The sequence below is a fragment of the Sabethes cyaneus genome, chromosome 3, assembly GCF_943734655.1.
Source record: "Sabethes cyaneus chromosome 3, idSabCyanKW18_F2, whole genome shotgun sequence".
Taxonomy (NCBI): Eukaryota; Metazoa; Arthropoda; class Insecta; order Diptera; family Culicidae; genus Sabethes; species Sabethes cyaneus.
Window position 1 is genome coordinate 159,203,310 of NC_071355.1, and position 19,193 is coordinate 159,222,502.

The following is a 19,193-nucleotide window of genomic DNA, read 5'->3' on the forward strand; positions in this document are numbered from 1 at the left end:
ACATAAATGATGATCATCAATGATCACCATAAAAAATTTCTTCGTTTGGAAAATTTGTACAAGTCCTGTGCATGCAAATGGTTATAATGGAGCAGCTCGGTGTTCAGTGACACTGTGAATGAAAAATTGTACAATGCGTTTGTTTTGTTATTTTACTTTCATTTGACCATGTTTGAGGTACGTTTACGTATCAGCTGTAAGAGGTTACAAGCAGTTATTGCATTGGCCTCGCCATTCGTTTATCACGAAGATTATCATTCACTGCTTTGTGGATTGAGTTTGATCTGCTTTTTTTTTATTTTCAAAGATTGCAATTGTCGAACTCAGCTGAGTCTGCACTTTTTCGTGATTCGCAACATTTATGTCTGATAACTTTTATTTTTATTTATTTTTTACGCTGCTATTTGCCGAAAACCAATAAAGATAGTAAAAATTCATTTGCTAACAAAATAAACCATTAAACTCGTGTTTTTAACTTTGCTTGTAAACCACAACAATAACGCAATCAGTGGAAAACTGCTCAAAATAAAACACGCTTTTCGCAGAGCAGTATACAGGGCTGTGACAGACAAGACAGCATTGTTAACGTAGGAACATGCATTTGGATACATTCAGTTGACACATTTTATTACCAGGATTTTTTTATCAACGCAATTTGTAATGATCTAAAGTGGAAGTTTTCCACTTTTGGTAACCTCACCGGCACTAGTCTTCATAATTGTGTAAATGAATGCTTCATCTAAGAAAAATTATTCGTATGATCAACAAAGTGCACGTTAGCAACGTTAGCTTAAGAGTCGCAATTCTTTTTTCAATATTTAAGTAAGTTATAGGGAAACTAATTGTTTCATAGTAACGATTTTCCGAAAAATTCCTGCTACCTCAGATTACCAGACTAAAGTGTCGTTCCATCGCCAACAAAAACGGTTATTTTGAATTTCCCTTTCAGCCGAGCCTCAAATAGGGTACGGGTGGGTATTTCCAGCCCATTACTACCGCTTAACAATATTCAGGATCCTATTCAGGATTATTCATATTCATATTCATATTCAGGATTCGAACTACGTTGAAACTATATTTATTCAAGACAAGATTTTTATACCAGTTGATATAATAATATTTACTGAATACCGGCGTGTATTTTGATCTTAACAAAACGCTACTGAATTTGAGTTATAGTCGCGAGAAATGCTGAAGTCGATGCGGCTAAATTGAGCCCATTTTCTACAGTGGTGTCTGTGTTTTTTAAATCCGACAGGCCGAAATAGCTAGCACAGCGATTAAATGCTTTTCAAAAACAGATCAAAAGAGACAAGAAAAGAGAGACCGATGGATAACTGTGACAACAACTTGCTGCTGGCGCTAGTGTATTATTGAATCATTCATACACATTAGCTCCAGTTGTCATTCAAATACCAGATATGTCAGCACATATATTGGTAGTAGTGTAAATAACGCACCATATGCTGGAATTAAAAACAAAATACTGCTAATACTGCTACTGCTTAATACTGCTAAATAATGGCTAGTGAATGAAAATTGATTTATATTTTCATATCAGAGGGGAAATTTTGTGTTCTTCCGTGATAAAAAGAAGTAGAATTGTTTTATGATAGCACATTCATAGCTGTTTAGTTTCTAGTATAAGTAAACGTGATCATAATTGTGTGTTTTCCAAACCATCATCAAGAGCGGATACGCGTAAGCGATTCCTGCTGGTTTTTTCAGCGTGATTACGTGCTAGTGGAAAAACAATGGTTTTGATGTTTATTGAATAAAATCAAGCAAATTACTTACATTTTTATGAAAATAGTAATAACACATTAAAGCCTATGAGTGCTACATTCGTTTCAGTATTGTTATATAGCGGTAAAGTTTTTATTTTGGGAAAGTGTAGCCAAAAAAGCTAATGTATGCCGAAATTAGTAGCGTGATGGGAATACCCTCCCGTACCCTAATAGTTATTCACCTGTCATTCACCAGGCTGCGCGAGAACATCATTCACCTATGTACGCTGGCTCTACGAGTAAATTTATAGCGAACCGTTTTGCGTAACACGAATACTGCACCAGATGACGTCATATAAACGATGTTTTGCTTAAGGGGACATAAACGACTAAATTTTTTGAAAAAATCGTTAATTTTTTGAAAAAATCGTAAATTTTTTAATTTAGATTTTGATTCTGCAGTTTTTTCCGTTTATTTTGATACTGATTTCGTAATGATCCGACCACGGAAAGTGGCCGAAAAACGATCGGACACACAGGCATTCTCTGGCTGTGTTTCGTTTACAAAGCCTAAAAGTTATAAAAGTCTTTGCCAAGCTTCTACCAACAAAACAAAAAAAAAGTTTGTTCCGATACGTTGAGCAGTTTCTGAGAAAAAGGTACATAACCTTTGAAAATCGTGGTTTTACAGGAGCAGCGTTTTATTCCGACGAGGCTGTTCCACATCGCACTGGAATGCTTATGTGTTCGATCGTTTTTCGGCCACTTCCCGTGGTCGGATCATTACAAAATTAGTATCAAAAAAAGCGGAAAAGACTGCAAAATCTGAAAAAAAATTTATGAATTTTTAAAAAAATTTAGTCGTTTATGTCCCCTTAAGAACCGTTTAGAAGACTTCCATCTGCTAACCTATGGTGTTACCATCTCTTTCTATTTTTTTTCTATCTATTTCTTGCATACTGGTGAATGACCCGTCGGTTAAACCACTTTTTACTAAACTCAACAAAAACTCAAAACTATTTCTTACATTATTTCCATGCTTTTATGTCTTTCTCAGTTGCTTTTTTCTCTAATCTTTATTTTTTGTTCTCTTCTTTCCTTTATCTTCTTTTTTATATTCTGCACTCTCTCAATTAAATTTGTAGGGTTTTTTCAATCACCTTTTCATCTTTCCTTTCCCATCTACGATGGGGCATCTTTTTCTATATCCTTACATTTCATTCTTTTTCCTATATCCTACCATTTCAATATGTATTTTCTCCATCCATTCTCTTTTTCTTCATTTCAATCTGTCTTTTACTACCACTCACTGTCCTTGCATCTCCATTGTTGCTTTTTTCTCTCTCTCTCCCATCTCCCGTTTATGTTTTCTTCCCTAATTTTCCTCCTTTTATTCTTTTTATATTTCAGTATCTTCTTCTGCTTCTACATGTTTTACCTTTTCTTCCTAGTTTTATTGTTCATTCTTTCTTTCTTATTATTTCTTTCTGACAGAAAATTGGTAAGACTGATAGTCGACAAGGCTGAAAATTGACAAGACAGAAAATTTATTAAAACAGAAATTTGGCAATACGGAGAGCTCGTTAGACAGAATGTTCGAAAGACAGAAAGTTGGCAGCACAGAAGACCGGCAACCAGTGATGTTAGAAATTCCATGTGCTTGAAATCTCATTGAGTTTTTTGCTGCTATGAACTTTTCAACACTGCCGGCAACATAAAATATTAACAATACAAAAAGTTGGCAAGACAGAAAATGTGCAAGACAGAAAATGTGCAAGACTGAAAGATGGCATGACAGAAAGATGGTAAGACAGAAAATTAGCAAGACAGAAAGTTTACAAGACAGAAAATTTTCAAGACAGAAGGGCAGCAACACAAAAAATTGACAAGGACGAAAAGCGGCCAGATAGAAAGTTGGCAAGACAGAAATTTGTAGTCTTGACAACTTTCTGTCTTGCCATTTTTTTGGTGACGTCAGCTGGCAGGACAGATAGATGCAAAACCGAAAGTTAGCGAGAGATAATTGGCAAAGTAAAAAGATGGCTTTTTCCCTTTCTTTAAATATTCATGTTCCACTTCTCTCTACATCTTCTTTTTTCTATTTTGCTCGTCTTGTTCTCTCTTTTACTCTCGCTTGCTCTACTTGTCTGTCTATAATGTACTTCTCGTAATATTTCCAGTCCTCGCTTGCTTTCCGTCTGTTTCACTCTCACTTTTTATCGCTATTCCTATCCCTGTTTCTATTTTTATTTCCCTAAATATTTATCTCTTGCTCTCTTTATACATTTCTGTCTATCACCATCTCTCTATTTCTCTTTGTCATTATCCTTTAACCTCTGTCTTTATCCTATTTTTCCCGCTTTCCCATTCTCTCTCTTCTCGTTCGTCTGCTTTTGACGTGGGACTACGTTTTACGGCAAGGGTGTCATTACAAAAAACCAAAAAAATGCGAGCGTTACGAAAAAATTTAAGATTTTGAGCGCTAAGAGCTTAGCGGTTTGCCGATCTTTTGAGGTAGGACTACGTCTTTGTTTACTATACTGGGACTGGATAGCACTTTGTGGAAACGAAAATAGAAGTGTTACGTTTGAATGAAAGATGTCAAAAGCTAATAACTACTAAACTACTGAACGAAATTAAACAATTTATAGGGGGGTGAGAGAGCAATTTTAAGTAGAGCGTAAAAGGGGGAGCTCCTATACAAATGAAACACAAATTTCCTCAAAATTCGAGGACTAAGAGGACTAATCAAGCAAATGGAACCAAATTTGGAATGTAGTGGTTTCAGAAGGCAAGAATTTTTTCTATGGTAAATTGAGACCAGGGACCGAAACGGTTACATTTTTTCTTAACATTTACCAGCATGCAATGCCATGTCAGACTCTAACCAATACCATCACTCTGTACTGTTTCAGTATCGACAGTGCCTACCTCTTGCACGTGTCGAGACTAGCCCGAATACGCACATGATAGTAAGCAAACATTTTCGTATGTCATCCGACCATTCATACAAAATGTCGCGTAGAAATGACAAGCATTTGTCGCTTTTTGATTACAGTTGTATTTGGAATAGTATGAAGCAGGAATAAAGAATAAGGTGTATTGGTTGGGAACCTTCTTATTTAAAACCGTATTGTTTGGGGGAAAGCTGTATGTTTGGTTTACGTGCACAACAGCAAAAGAGAATACAAAAAAATGTTTCAAAGACTGGTGACATTTTCTCCACGATTCCGAAAAGTGTATGACACGTAGACCAAGTGATATTTTCGTTGTTATTGCATTTCTTATCGGTGCTTTGTGCAAGAAAGAATGGTAAATGTCTTCAAAATTTTGTCACCAACCAGTACATTTTACGTTCCTGATTGAGACCCCTCCCCTCTTTAAGAGGGGAGGCTCCCATACAAATAATATACAAATTTCCTCATAACTCGAGTACTAATCAAGCAAATAGAATCAAATATGACATATGGAGCTTTTTGGAGGTAGGAATTTTTTCTATGGTGTACTGAGATCCTTTCCCCTTCTACGAGGGAGGGGGGGGGGTCTCCAATATAAATGAAATACAAATTTCCTCATAACTCTAGAACTAATCAAGCAAATGGAACCAAATTTGGAACGCCTAACCCCTGTGGTAGAAGGATAAGCAATCACATACAAATAAAACAGAAATTGGTCATTCATTACCATTTCAACCTTTATGATGCACACAAGTGATTTTTAAAAGAAATCTCTTTGTCTTTGGTTGCAGGAGTTGTATTTATGAACCCCGTTCACGTATTTTCAAAGCCACCATTGCAATAAGTGAAAAATTTAATCAGAATATTTAGCTCTTCTCTTTTAAACATTCACTTGAACAATGGCACACACAGATTCTTATAAACATACATACGCCAAAAATGCAGTTTACATTAGTCTTTGATCTGAAGATCTGATATAGTCCTACGTCACCCTTTCGTACAATTCTTAGAGCTGTATACCTTGTAGTTTTTTCTTGATTTTTGCGCCAATCGATCGAAAAATCTTCAACGCATCCACACTAATAAAGAAAACTATTGATTTTTAGGTACGTACTATTGAAAAATTGGAAATAATGAAGCACTGTCCAACTGGAAATCCTTGCTTTGTGATTGGTTGCAAAAGACGCCATCATAGGCTTAACGTGTTTTCAGAAAAAAAAAAGTGGCAAAATCCCCCGGTCCCAACCGGTCGAAGATTCTTTATGACGATTGAGCCTAGTTCAATTTGATATCTGTGCTCGGGAAGTAAGCCAGAACAAATGACGATGTCTCCTCGTTTCAACAAGATTTCTTACGACCGCGATTGAACCTAGGCCAATTTCGGTTGTAATATAATTCTGTATGGATGCGCATGTTTGCCATTTCATTGAAAGTGTAGTGAAAAGGAGTGCTGCTGATAAAATGGGATCAAATTGGTAAAATCCCTTCAATGTGGCGAAACGATTGATAATAGAAACAATCTTTAATTTTTGTAAGGTAACAGGAAAACAATTGTTTGTGTTCTTGATTTTGTTAGATTGTTACCAAATGCATAACTCTGAAATCTGTTGAGGATTGAACGTATACAATGTTACTACTTTGATAAATTAGTACATACAACGTATGTAGCATATATACATAACCCGCATTAATTGGAACTATACTCTAACCATAAATATGTACTTCAAAAGTTCAATTCAATGGACAAAGTAGTCTAAGTCCCCCCTAACAAAAAAAAAACCATAAATATTATCGTCTATCCCCAAATCTAGAACCACAGACTAACAGACGTAACACTTCGAACAAATTCGAACAAACAAACTTGGAAAAAATACTAGCAGCTCCTGGTGCAGTGTTATAAATTTACTTGCATATTATCTGACAACAGCGCTAGCGCAAGTGAGCGGCGTTCTCGCGCAGCGACTGTTTTTTGAGTCATGGCTTAAGTGAACATTTGAAATGATCGTTTTTATTGGAGATGGAATGAGGCTTCAGTGTTACGTCTGTTAGTCTGTGCTAGAACCGTTTGTGAAATGGTGTCTTACCGTATCACAGCTGTTGCCTGGTATAATATCAAGTACATTAGTTATAGTTATCCGTCAACTAACCGTAAAAACAATGAATTGTTAAGAATGTTCACCATACGAAAACAAGCAATTTTCCATTCATATTTTTGAAGCGTAAGATATGATGAACATAACGGTAATGGTTGAACCATAATGCAAATAGTAGAGGCTATTGAAATTTTTGCTTTCGAAATGTACTGTGCCCTTTGATCGTATGGTGGTTAATAGCGAAATGGTTATGACCATTTTCCCAATTGTTTTCATTTATGCGGGAAAGAATCGTATTATTACGTGCAGGGATGGTTCGATCATTTTGACTCAATTTTTATTCATTATGTCCTTGTCCATCCATTATGACTTTGTCAAAATTGAATTAAAGTGATCGAAGCATCCCTGATTACCTACATGGATACCATGCTACTATCATTACAAAGTGACTTACATAATCCTACGACGCCTATGCGGTCGTGTCTCAAGCACAACCTCTCCGATTTTTCTTCTGGTTGGTATTGCTGATTGCAAGGAAAATTGTACCATCCAAAGCGCGATATCGCTCATAAAAGTGCTATTTTGCATTCAATCGTTTGGATATCTTCGGCGCACTTCTTTGTTGTATTCCAAGCAATAAGTACGCCGAAGAGACCAAAACGATTTAAGCTAAAATATCACTTTTATGAGCGATTGCGCACTTATCGATTTGAAAACTTCTTTTGCAATTAGCAATAAAGTTAATGACCACGAAAAGTGAATGACTGCTCATTTCTCCTTCCCATCCGTCGGGAAGCTCAATTTCAGAAGCAGTTTTTGGGCCCAAAACAAGATCTCTGGTTTTAGAAATGTATACACTGTATGCTCACGGATTACAGAGAATATATTTTCATGAACAGAATTTTTGTTTCAAAAAACTGCTTTTAAAAGACAGATTCAATGACGACTGATTTCTCCATAAAGGGTCCGGCGAGTCTGAGCTGCGGTTTACTGGGGCACGTGGCTTAACTTCTCTTTTTCATTTAATGTAGAAAATTTTAATTCCTCAAGGTGTAATCCGGAAGTCCAGAGTTTCGCATTTAATCATCTGGTATTTTTGCAAGAATTCAATTAATTTCAAAGAAACAGACCAACCATCAATCAATTGCCTGATTTTTATAAACCAAAACATGCTTCCAAAAGGTCAGTATCCTCAGCTTCTGTTTAGCTTCAGGCACGCCGGTAATTGAACGCAATCAACAGTGTATGATTGAAGCCGAAAAATAATAGCGTAGGTATAAGAACAATCGCGAACTATAAGTATACCTACATGATAAAAGCAATCTCTGATTTCTGAAAGCTTTATGGCAAAGCGCAAGTCGAATGTAGCGCGTAAAAACCAGTGGGTGGCAGCACTACCAAAGCGGCGGAAAAAGCTTAAGTTACACTTGCAAGCACGAGACATAATTGAGTGTAATTCAACTTTTAGCTTGCTTATTTTTGTTTATTTATTTGGGTCAGCATGTTGCGTAAATATTAATTAAAAATAAACAAAACGGTTATTCAAAGTTCTATAAATAATATTCATACACATACAGGGTGCGTGACGAATTTTTACAGTAAATGACATGTTTTAGAAAATTAACACCAATTAGTCATTTATGCGAGGAATGTTCTGTGGTTTGTTTTCTTTCGTAACATATGGGAATTGTAAATTATTTCATTCAAAAAAGTCACCTTCCTTTTCAATGACTGTTGTGTTGATAGACGCTTCCGCAAACTGCCGCATGTGCGTTTCGCCATGTTTCGATCCATACACATCATCACCTCGATGATCTTAGCTTTGAGTAACCTGAGCGTGGTGTGAGGCGTCCTATTGGTATCCCGCTCGAAGACGCCCCGCACAAAATCATCCAAAGAATTGATATCGGGATTGCTAGGGGGCCAAATTTCCTTCTCCCAAAACTCCGGAACATTTTCAGCAAGCCATTTTTGTGTTTTGCTGGCATTATGAGCAGGTACTCCATCTTGATGGAAGATGAAATGAAAATGACGGCCAGCAGCAACCTTCTTCATCCACGGGACAAAAACATCCTTCAGAACCTTCAGGTATACATCGGCTGTTACCTTTAGTCCTTGTTCAAAGAAATACGAAGGCATTACATTCCACTCGCTGGAGACAATGCCGAGAACCATCACATGGCACAGTGGTCCAGTTTCGAAAAAGAGCGGACATTAGTAATTAGGTTGAAAATGCATAATTTTTCAAGGGTGGTCTTTTCGGAGAAACTTATTATTAAAATATAGCGCTTCTTTCTACACTATTAGAATGACCGTTAATACACCTGTTTGGGTGACACGAACTTTTTTTTGTAAAAAAGGCCATTGCAAATTATTTTTAAAGTTTTGGTCAAACCCCTCACCCCTCCCTCTTCGGAATTGGGTTGAAAAATCGGGGGGCAAAAAAATAATTTGTATGCTTTAAGTCAAGGTAGGACCACGTCTTTCAGGAAGGTAGCTGGTATAGGGGGTAATTCCAAAAAAAATCTTTCCCGAAAAGTGGTCAGGTTTTGAACGCTAATAGCTTAGTGGTTTGCCGATCGATTTTCAATATTCTTACACCAATCGATTGGAAAATCTTTTAAGAATTGGCCCAAATGAAGAAAAGTATGGATTCTTGATGTTGAACTATTGAAAAATTGAAAATAATGAACCTATGTTTTACCAGAATTCTCGCTTCGTGATTGGTTGGAAGATTCTTTACGATGATCTATACCAATTTGATATCTGTGCTTGGGGAGTAAACCAAAACAAGTGACCAAGTTTCCTCATTTCAACAAGATTTCTTAACACCGCGATTAAATCGAGACCATTTTGATGTCCTTGCTTGGGAAGTACGCCAGAAAGAGTAACAAAGCCCCCTCGTGACAACAGATTTCTTACGAACGCGATTAAACCTAGTCCAATTTGATGTCTCTATTAAGGAAGGGTGCCAGAAAAAATGACACAAGTTCGTTGTCCCAACAGATCGCAAATTCTTTACTGCGAGACGATTAAACTTGGGCGAATTTGATATCTGTTTTGGAAAAATGTGCTACAGCTGTAGTGTTCGGTTAAAATATGACTCTGTATGAATACGCATGCTTGCCGTTTCATTAGAAGTGTAGTGAACAGATGTGCTATTGATAAAATAGGATTGAATTGGTAAAATCCCTTCAACGTGGGGAACCATCTATTTATATAAGAGGCTTATGTCTGTACCGAAAACCAGGGGTGACATTGCGCATCTCGTTTCGAGTGATTTTCGTTCGAGACGCCCATTTGTTTAACGTGGTCGAAACGAACCAAAATCACTCGAAACGAGATGCGCAATGTCACCCCAGGTCTCTGACACGACGTCATAGGAGGCTTATCGTTAACTAAAAATAGGTCCCTGACAGGACGTCACGCTTTCGTAGCAATGGAAAGCCGCTGCTGGACTGCTCGATTGCTCAACTGGTTGACTAGACTGCTCGACTGGATTGGTCGATTAGACTGCTCGATTTGGTTGCTCGACTGGACTGCTTAACTGAACTGGTCGACTGAGTTGTTCGAATCGACTGCTCGACTAAACTGCTTGATTGGACAAATCGACTTGACAGCTCGAATTAACAGCTCGAGTGGACTACTGGATTCGACTGCTCGACTTACTACTCGACCCGACTGCTCGACTTAACTGCACGATTGAACTGCTCGACTGGACTGTTCGATTCGACTGCTCGACTGGACAGCTGGACTGGTTGACTGGACTCATGATTCATCTGCTCGACTAGACTGCTCGACTCAACTGTTCGATTCGACTCTCGACTCAACTGCTCGATTCAGCTGCTTGATTCCACTGCTCAACTGGACTACTCGAGTCAACTGCTCGAATGAATTGCTTGACTCAACTACTCGATTGGGCTATTCGAATCGGCTGCTGGATTCAACTGCTCAACCCGATTGCTCGATTCAACTACTCGAGTAGACTACTCGGTTTGATAGCTCGACTCAACTGAGAGCTTGATTCAACAACTCGACTAGACTGCTCGACTTATCCACACAACCCGACTCATCGACTCAACTGCTTGACTTAACTGTTTGATTCAACTGATCGACTGGAGTACTCGACTTAAATGCACGATTAAACTGCTCGACTCGACTGCTCGGTTCAACTGCCCAACTCAACTGCTCAACTAAACTACTCGGCTGGACTGCTTAACTGAACAACTTGATTCAATTGCTCGACTAGACTACTCGACTCAACTGCACGACTGGACTACTCGACTCGACTGCTCGACTCGACTGCTCGACTTAGCTGCTCAACTGGACTACTCCACTCTACTGGTCGAGTAAAAACCGTGCGACTGGACTACTCGACTCGACTGCTCGACTCGACGTCTCGAATGAGCTGCTGGACTAGACTGCACGAATGAACTGCTCCACTTAACTGTTCGACTTAACCGCTGGACTCGACTGCTTGACTAAACCATTCGATCCGACTGCTCGACTTAAGTGCCAAACTAGACTACTCGATTCAACTGCTCGACTGGACTACTCGACTTAACAGCTCCATTAAACTGCTCGACTGGACTGCTCGATTTAACTGCTGGACTTAACTGCTCGACATGACCACTCGACTCAACTGCTCGACTGGACTGCTTGACTGAATAGCTTGATTTTACTGCTCGACCCAACTGCTTGACTTGTTTGCTTGATTCGACTGCTCGACTCACCTGCTCAACTCGATTGCTTGTCGCGATATCATATGGTCGGTGTTAAATCAGACCGCACCAAGTCGCAAAATTTTAAAAAATGAGTTAATGATAGCAAACGATCAAGAATTTTCTAAGCAACAGACTACATAAATGTTGCAAACAGCCAGTTTTTATTTAGTTAAATAAATTCCAATACGACCATAAAAACTATTTGTTTCAGTTTCCGGTTATGACTCTTTTATGTACAACATCTTAGAGCTATACAATATAAGAACTCAAACAACTAATACAAAGATTAAACATCTTCGCAAACATTGTCATTGTGGAATGTATCCGCAGTTTTCTGAATTCTGAACAGACTTTTATACTTTCCGGATCGTAAGATTCGGGCTCAACTAGTGGGTAATAAAAACAATCTTTAATTTCTGTAAGGTAGCAGGAAAGCAATAGTTTGTGTTCTTGATTTTATTAAACTGTTTCCAAATGCATATAGAAATAACTCTGAAATCTTTTAAGGATTGAACGTATGCAATACTTTGATAAATGTTACATACAACGCATGTATCACTACAAAGAGACTTACGTAGTCCTGCGTCACCTATATATGCGGTCGTGTCTTGTACACAACCCCTCTGATTGTTTTTATAAAATGAATTATCTGTGGACTCTACAGCCTAAATACCTCGAAAAATTAGTGTAATTCGAAATGCTACTGTACCCTGCAAAAAATGGTGTTTACTTAAAATCCTATAGGAACAAGTAAACAAGGGGCGCAGTGAGCAAGATGGTTAAACTAGTTAGATCGAGATCTAGCGGAGATCACACCGAGTCCAAGGGATTATAAACCGCTAGCCCGCAATCGAGTGAATTGTAGAATTTTTGTTGATCAGGCTATGCATTAGGACAACAAGACAAAACAGTTACGAAAAGTGTAATGAGAGTAATGAGAAGTGAAAAATTAGTAGCAAGAAGTGAGTTACTTACTTACTTACTTATGTGTCCATGTCCGCCGGTCCGGCAGAACAAAGGGATGAAATCAGAGATCTCCACTGCTGACGGTTACCCGCCATAGCTTTTACCTGTCACCAGGACAGGTTCTCGTCTACAGCCCGGATGTCGTTGGCTAAGCTCCGTCGCCATGAGCCTCTGGGTCTGCCTCTTCTACGCTGTCCTTGTGGATTCCAGTCAAGTGCTGCTCTGCAAACCTCGTTCGCTCCTTTCCTCAAGGTGTGTCCGATCCACTTCCACCTACGTTCACGAATTTCTGTGGCTATCGGCCGTTGATGACACCGACGATGGAGTTCCTCATTGGATATCCAATTATCAGGCCACCAGGCACGAATAATGTATCGCAGACACCGGTTAATGAATACCTGCAGTTTTTGCGTTGTCTCCGCTGAGACGCACCACGTTTCGCAGGCATATAGATTCGGGTTTTCGTACGTAGAGTGATCTGGTTTGAGCGCTAAATGTTTCGTAGACCTGCAAAGGCACCCCTGGCCTTCCTGATCCGTGTGCTTATTTCAGTCTTGGTACCACCATCGGGCGTTGTCTGGCTACCAAGATATTGAAAGACGCGTACCTGGTCAACTTGTTGTCCCGCTACTGTGAAGTTGGTGGAATTGTCAGTGTTCACTACCATAGAGTTAGTTTTCGCTACATTGACTGTGAGACCTGCTGCCTGGTAGCTCTCGGAGAGGTCATCTAACTTGCTCTGCATATCATTTCGGCGTAGTGCGAGCAAGAAAATGTCGTCGGCTAGGTCGAGGTCATTTAGCTGCTCCATCGTTAGAGGATTCCAAAGCAATCCTCGATTTGGTCTACTGTCAATTGCTCCAACTAATATCTCATCCATAACGATGAGAAACAGAAGCGGTGATAAAATGCAGCCCTGTCTCACGCCAGCAGTAACCCTTATGGGGTCGGACAAGACGCCGTCGTGCAAAACCTTGCACGAGAACGCCTCGTACTGAGCTTCGATGAGATGGACTAGCTTATCTGGAACTCCTCTACGCCTAAGTGCGCCCCAGATGTTTTCGTGATTGAGTCGGTCGAACGCCTTTTCGAAGTCAACGAACACCAGCAGAAGAGAGTCCTGGAATTCTTTGATCTGCTCCAATATAATGCGGAGCGTTGTGATATGGTCTACACATGATCGGCCAGCACGGAATCCAGCTTGCTGCCGCCGGAGAGTAGCGTCGATCTTCTCCTGGATCCGGTTGAGGATTACCTTACAGAGTACTTTGAGAGTAATACAGAGCAACGTGATGCCACGCCAGTTACCGCATTCAGTTAGGTCTTCTTTCTTAGGGACTTTGACCAATATGCCCTGCATCCAGTCCACCAGAAAAGTTGCAGTTTCCCATATATTGCGGAAAAGCTGGTGCATCATCTGGGCTGACAAAGATGGGTCAGCTTTGAGCATTTCTGTTGAAATACAGTCTATCCCTGGCGCTCTATTGAATTTCATACTCTTGTGGCTGCTACAATTTCATCAAGCGACTCAAACTATTGGCGTCATACGCTGCTGATTCTTTGGTCTCTGACATTAGAAACTCGGAAGAGTTGTTCAAAATGTTCAGTCAATCGCTTAAGCTGTTCTGTACGGTCAGTCAATAGTTGACCAGCTCTGTCCTTTAGCGGCATCTTTGTATTCATCCTGACACCACTAAGGCGGCGAGAAATATCGTACAACAAAGGGATATCACCATTGACGGCGGCGGTTTCTCCTTGTTCGGCTAGGTAGTGAGTCCAGGCTCTTTTGTCCCGCCTACAAGCACGTTTAACAGCCCTCTCCAGTTCGGCGTATCGTTGACGGGCAACTGTCTTAGCCGATCTGGTCCGCGCTCGCTCAATGCCGGCTTTCGTCTCTCTCCGCTTGTCGATCTTCCTTCAAGTTTCATCCGAAATCCACTCCCTCTGCCCGCTGCGCGCTTTGACGAGGGTTTCATCACTGGTAGTGATGAAGGTGTTCTTGATGCCGATCCATTGCTCTTCGACGGTTCCACCAGGTGGCAACTCCGAGGCTCGAGATTCAAGTTGTTCAACAAAGGCCCTTTTCACCTCAGGATTCTCCAATCGGTGGACGTCGTAGCGGTACCCAACTTTCTCCTCCCGTCGTTGGACACGTGCGACGCGCAGACGTATCTCAGCGATAACAAGATGATGGTCGGATGCAATATCAGCGCTGCGTTTGTTGCGTACATCAAGAAGGCTCCATTTCCATTTCCGGCTGATGCAGATATAGTCGATTTGGTTTTCTGTTCGGCCGTCGCGGGAAACCCACGTGACTTTATGTACTATGGTCTATGGGGGAAGAGCGATCCACCAATGACCATGTTGTTATTACCACAAAATTCCGTAAAAAGCTCCCCGTTTTCGCTCATCTCTCCTAGGCCCTGGCGTCCCATGACGCGTTCAAGGTCCGCGTCATGTTTGAGCTAATCTTCGCGTTGAAGTCGCCCACGTGGATTTGGATATCCCCCTTCGGAATTTTCTCAACCACGCTGTTCAGCTGGCTGTAAAAACTCTCTTTCTCCTGCAGGTCGGCAGCATCTGTTGGCGCATAGCACTGGATTGCCGTAAGGTTCCTAACCCGTGTTCTGAATCTGGCAACGATTATTCGCTCATTTATTGGTTCCCACTTCATCAGGGCCGCATGTGCCCCTGGGCTCAGTAGGAATCCTCTTTCACGAGTAGCATTTTCACCTCGTATGCCAGAGTAGAGCAAGACTTGCCCAGATGATGTCCTGTGTTCGCCAGTACCCGGCCAGCGGACCTCGCTCAGCCCCAGGATTTCAAGCTTCAGGCGGCTAGCTTCCCTTGCAAGTTGAGCCAGCTTGCCCTGCTGGGCAAGAGTCAGTATATTCCATGTTCCGATTCGTGTCCGTGTTTTCATGCTTAAGGTTGTTGCCAATAATCCAGATAGATTTCTTCTTTCATTTTCGGTAACTTTTTTATGTTCTGGTACAGTAGGCTGTTAACTTAAGGTCCTTATCCCGCTGATGGGGCTGCCATCTTAATGTGGGCGGGAGCCAGTGTGCCCCCTTTCCTGTTAGCATATGATAACCGAAGTTGCGTACCCCAGCCGGAAGCTCGTGGAGGTAGGAATAGGAGTTAATGAACAGAGGTTATGGAATACACATGTTCACCCTTTGCCAGCTCAAGAAGTGAGTAGTGAAATAAAATTATAAGAAATGAGAAATAAATTATAAGAAGTGAGTAATGAACAGTTCGAGAAATTAATAAATGACGGACCAAACCAAATTGCGCCAACTTAACCAGAAGTTGGCATGACCCCTTTAGAATCAAATGAGACTTGTTGGGTGTAAAGCCCACGTCAAATACGGAAACTTGGCATGATAAGGATTTTCGAAATTAGTCCAGATTAATTTTTTGAAAGGGCCCAATTTTTTTCTCTTTTTATGCGAAAATTATCAATCAAAAATAATAAGCCCTGCAACAAAATAAAGCAAAAATTCACATAAATTTCAGAGATTACGCCTTAAGTATTAGATATTTTTATTTAAAATCAAAAAAATTGCCTTAGAGCAACTTTTGGTTTCACCTTGATATTACACATTAAAAAAATAACCTCTTTTTCAGTATGGACATGAAAAAATCAGAGGGGTTGTGTACAAGACACGACCGCATATATAGGTGACGCAGGACTACGTAAGTCTCTTTGTAGTGATAGTGGCATGTATTCATGCTTGTAATCATTCGATTCTTCATTTATACATGCTATACGCAACATATATACATGCTACATGCGTTGTATGTAACATTTATCAAAGTAGTAACATTGCATACGTTCAATTCTCAAAAGATTGTGCATTTGAAAACAATTTAACAAAATCAAGAACACAAACTATTACTTGCCTGCTACCTTACTGAAATTAAAGATTGTTTTTATTACCCACGGTTCCCGCGTTGAAGGGATTTTACCAATTCAATCCTATTTTATCAACAGCACATCTTTTCAATACACTTCTAATGAAACGGTAAGCATGCGTATTCACGGGAAACTAGCAGTCATTGACTTTTCGTCGGAAAGCACAATTTCGGAAGCAGCTTTTCGGCCCAAAAGCGTGATTGTGCTAATAAAAATGTATATACTGCATTCTTCTTGCCAATCTGAACACAGCGAATATATTTTCATAAACCGAATTTTTGTTTCAAACAAAAAAACTGTTTTTGAAATTGGCAGAATCGATGATGACTAATTTCACCTTCATACAGAGTCGTATTATAACCGAACACTACAACTGTAGCACATTTTTCCAACACAGATATCAAATTCATCGAGGTTTATTCGTCACGCAGTAAAGAATTTGCGATCTGTTGGGACAACGAACTTGTGTCATTTTTTCTGGCACACTTCCCTAACACAGACATCAAATTGGACTAGGTTTAATCGCGTTCGTAAGAAATCTGTTGGTACGAGGGGGCTTTGTCACTCTTTCTGGCGTACTTCCCAAGCAAGGACATCAAAATGGTCTAGGTTTAACTGCGCTGTTAAGAAATCTTGTTGAAATGAGGAAACTTGGTCACTTGTTTTGGCTTACTTCCCAAGCACAGATATCAAATGGGTATATGTTTGGATCATCGCAAAGAATCTTCCAACCAATCACGAAGCGAGAATTCTGGTAAAACATAGGTTCATTATTTTCAATTTTTCAATAGTTCAACATCAAGAATCCATACTTTTCTTTATTTGGGTCAATTCTTAGAAGATTTTCCGATCGATTGGTGTAAGAATTTTGAAAATCGATAGGAAAACCGCTGAGCTAGTAGCGCTCAAAACCTTTCATTTTTCGTGACGCTCGCATTTTTCGATTTTTTGGAATGACACCCTATCTCAAAACTTGCCGTAAGACGTAGTCCTACGTCAAAAAGTTTGTTAGAAAAACGTTTTTACCTTAAATATGCACATGTTGTGATGTAAAGAAAGACAAGTGACTAAACCTTTAACCGCTTTGTTACGATTTTTTGCTAGAAATTTAAAATTTAAGTGGAAATGTTGAAAGATGTGCGAAAAGTATTCATCGCTAAGACTTTGACTACAAATTAAAATAGGTTCGAACCTTTTAATCTTAAAGATCGTTTAGTCACTTTAGCTCTGAAAGTTACTCAGCACTCAGTTATGAATAACGTATACAAGATGACTGAAACTGTCCTCATCACGATTCGATAATTGTATCTAAATTAATCACGAGGAAACTTTACCGTTAACAAATAAATAAAACAAGAACCTATAGCTGAGGTTGAGAAATTCTCTTTATATTGATTGACAAGCGGATACATATTGGATAGCAATAGGATTACACTATTGATTGTCGCGTACCGTGAATGCACGTAATTTCGATCAATTCCTAATTCCGATCACTCAACCAAAGCAGTCGATTTAAGAAGATTGAATAAAAAACCATAGTTAACAAGCATCCTTCGATTATAAGCATTCTCATTGACTATTAATTTTTAATAAATCTTCTAATAATACTTTAGTTGAGTGATCAGAATGGGATCTAATCTTAATTACCTTCATTCACGGTACACTGAAAAAGGGGTAACTGAACTGTTGATTTATTGTAATTCTACTCAATTGGTAAAATATCTCTGGCTTGTTTACAATTTCTAATGATTTAAATTTGTTATTCCTTGAATATACACTTATCCAAAAATATTAGGAATATTTTACTACTTATTTTCGAAGACTTATAATCACCATTGTATTCAGGTTAAGTAAGTCAATAAATCATATAGTAAAAATGTAAATACAAAAATAGTCCTCGTTAGTGCTTATTAGAGATTAAAAAAATTACATAGCCCAAAAGAACACAAGATTAATAGCCAGCCACTCATAAAAGTAATTAATGTACATCTAGAGGTTGCTGCAGAAAGATTGGAAACAACCATTATTCATAACAAATTATAAAGAGACCTTCGCCATAAGACGGTATGCAAGTCTTAGATCATGTTTGATATTCAGCTGGCAAACAAACACAACAGAAGAAACATCGCACGAAACGCTTCCTCCGCCCACCGCAGGTGTAATATACAATGCAAATCGGATACTACACTCGTAGATAAAAGAAGTAAACCGCGCAACGTTGGCCGTTTCACTGACTGGCAAGTATTGAACTAGAAAGTAAACACGGAATTCGAACAAGCCATAGTCAGTCAGTTTACAGAGCTAGCGTTGTCGGTCGGTAGCTAGTAGCTGCGCGGCTACGGTATATCGGCATTTCCCGCATGGAATGGAATGAATTATTTTCGACTCTGAAGCCACGGTTGCCGCGGCCGGTAGTCGATGATGCTGATTTTACACTGAAGTAAACCGTGTATTCCGTGGTTCGGTTGTAAATCGGTTCTCATATTACCAGCACTCTTTCTCTTGATGAGACTATTTCTTTTACCATACGGCATAGTGGATTCGTCAATGAAGAAATTGTGTAAAATGTAAATGTAACATAGGTTAAAAATTGGTAAATTGGTATTTTTAATCGGCTATGCTCCAAAGCGATTAACCATTTAATTATAAAATCTTCAAAATGCTACATTAATGATCATTAACAAGTTTAATGGTTCAATGTTTAATTTTCCAACAACATTGAATCGTTAAATAAAATCTTTAATGAAAACATTAAACGGATCTTCAATGTCTTTCGAGATCATAATATTCGAAAATCGTAAAATATT

General features: G+C 39.3%; 2 protein-coding genes across 5 annotated transcripts in view; one reads left to right on the forward strand and one right to left on the reverse strand.

The window, feature by feature from the left end:
* LOC128742928 (uncharacterized) overlaps window positions 1-19,193 on the reverse strand; it is a 40,385-nt gene that overhangs the window by 19,248 nt on the left and 1,944 nt on the right. Inside the window, exon 2 of one of the 3 annotated variants that reach the window (XM_053839429.1) lies at window positions 8,278-8,929. The exons of the other annotated variants lie outside the window; for them this stretch is intronic. Within the exon in view, the coding sequence (XP_053695404.1) occupies window positions 8,416-8,929 (514 nt within the window). The 3' untranslated portion in view covers window positions 8,278-8,415. Of the gene's footprint in view, window positions 1-8,277; window positions 8,930-19,193 lie in introns of those variants that run through there. 3 annotated transcript variants of the gene reach the window in all.
* The window catches only part of LOC128742924 (uncharacterized), a 45,207-nt gene continuing 44,717 nt past the window's right edge, over window positions 18,704-19,193 (forward strand). The window contains exon 1 of one of the 2 annotated variants that reach the window (XM_053839420.1): window positions 18,704-18,979. The gene's annotated coding sequence lies outside the window, so the exon portion shown is untranslated. The remainder of the gene's footprint in view (window positions 18,980-19,193) is intronic. The other variant, XM_053839419.1, reaches the window with a different exon arrangement.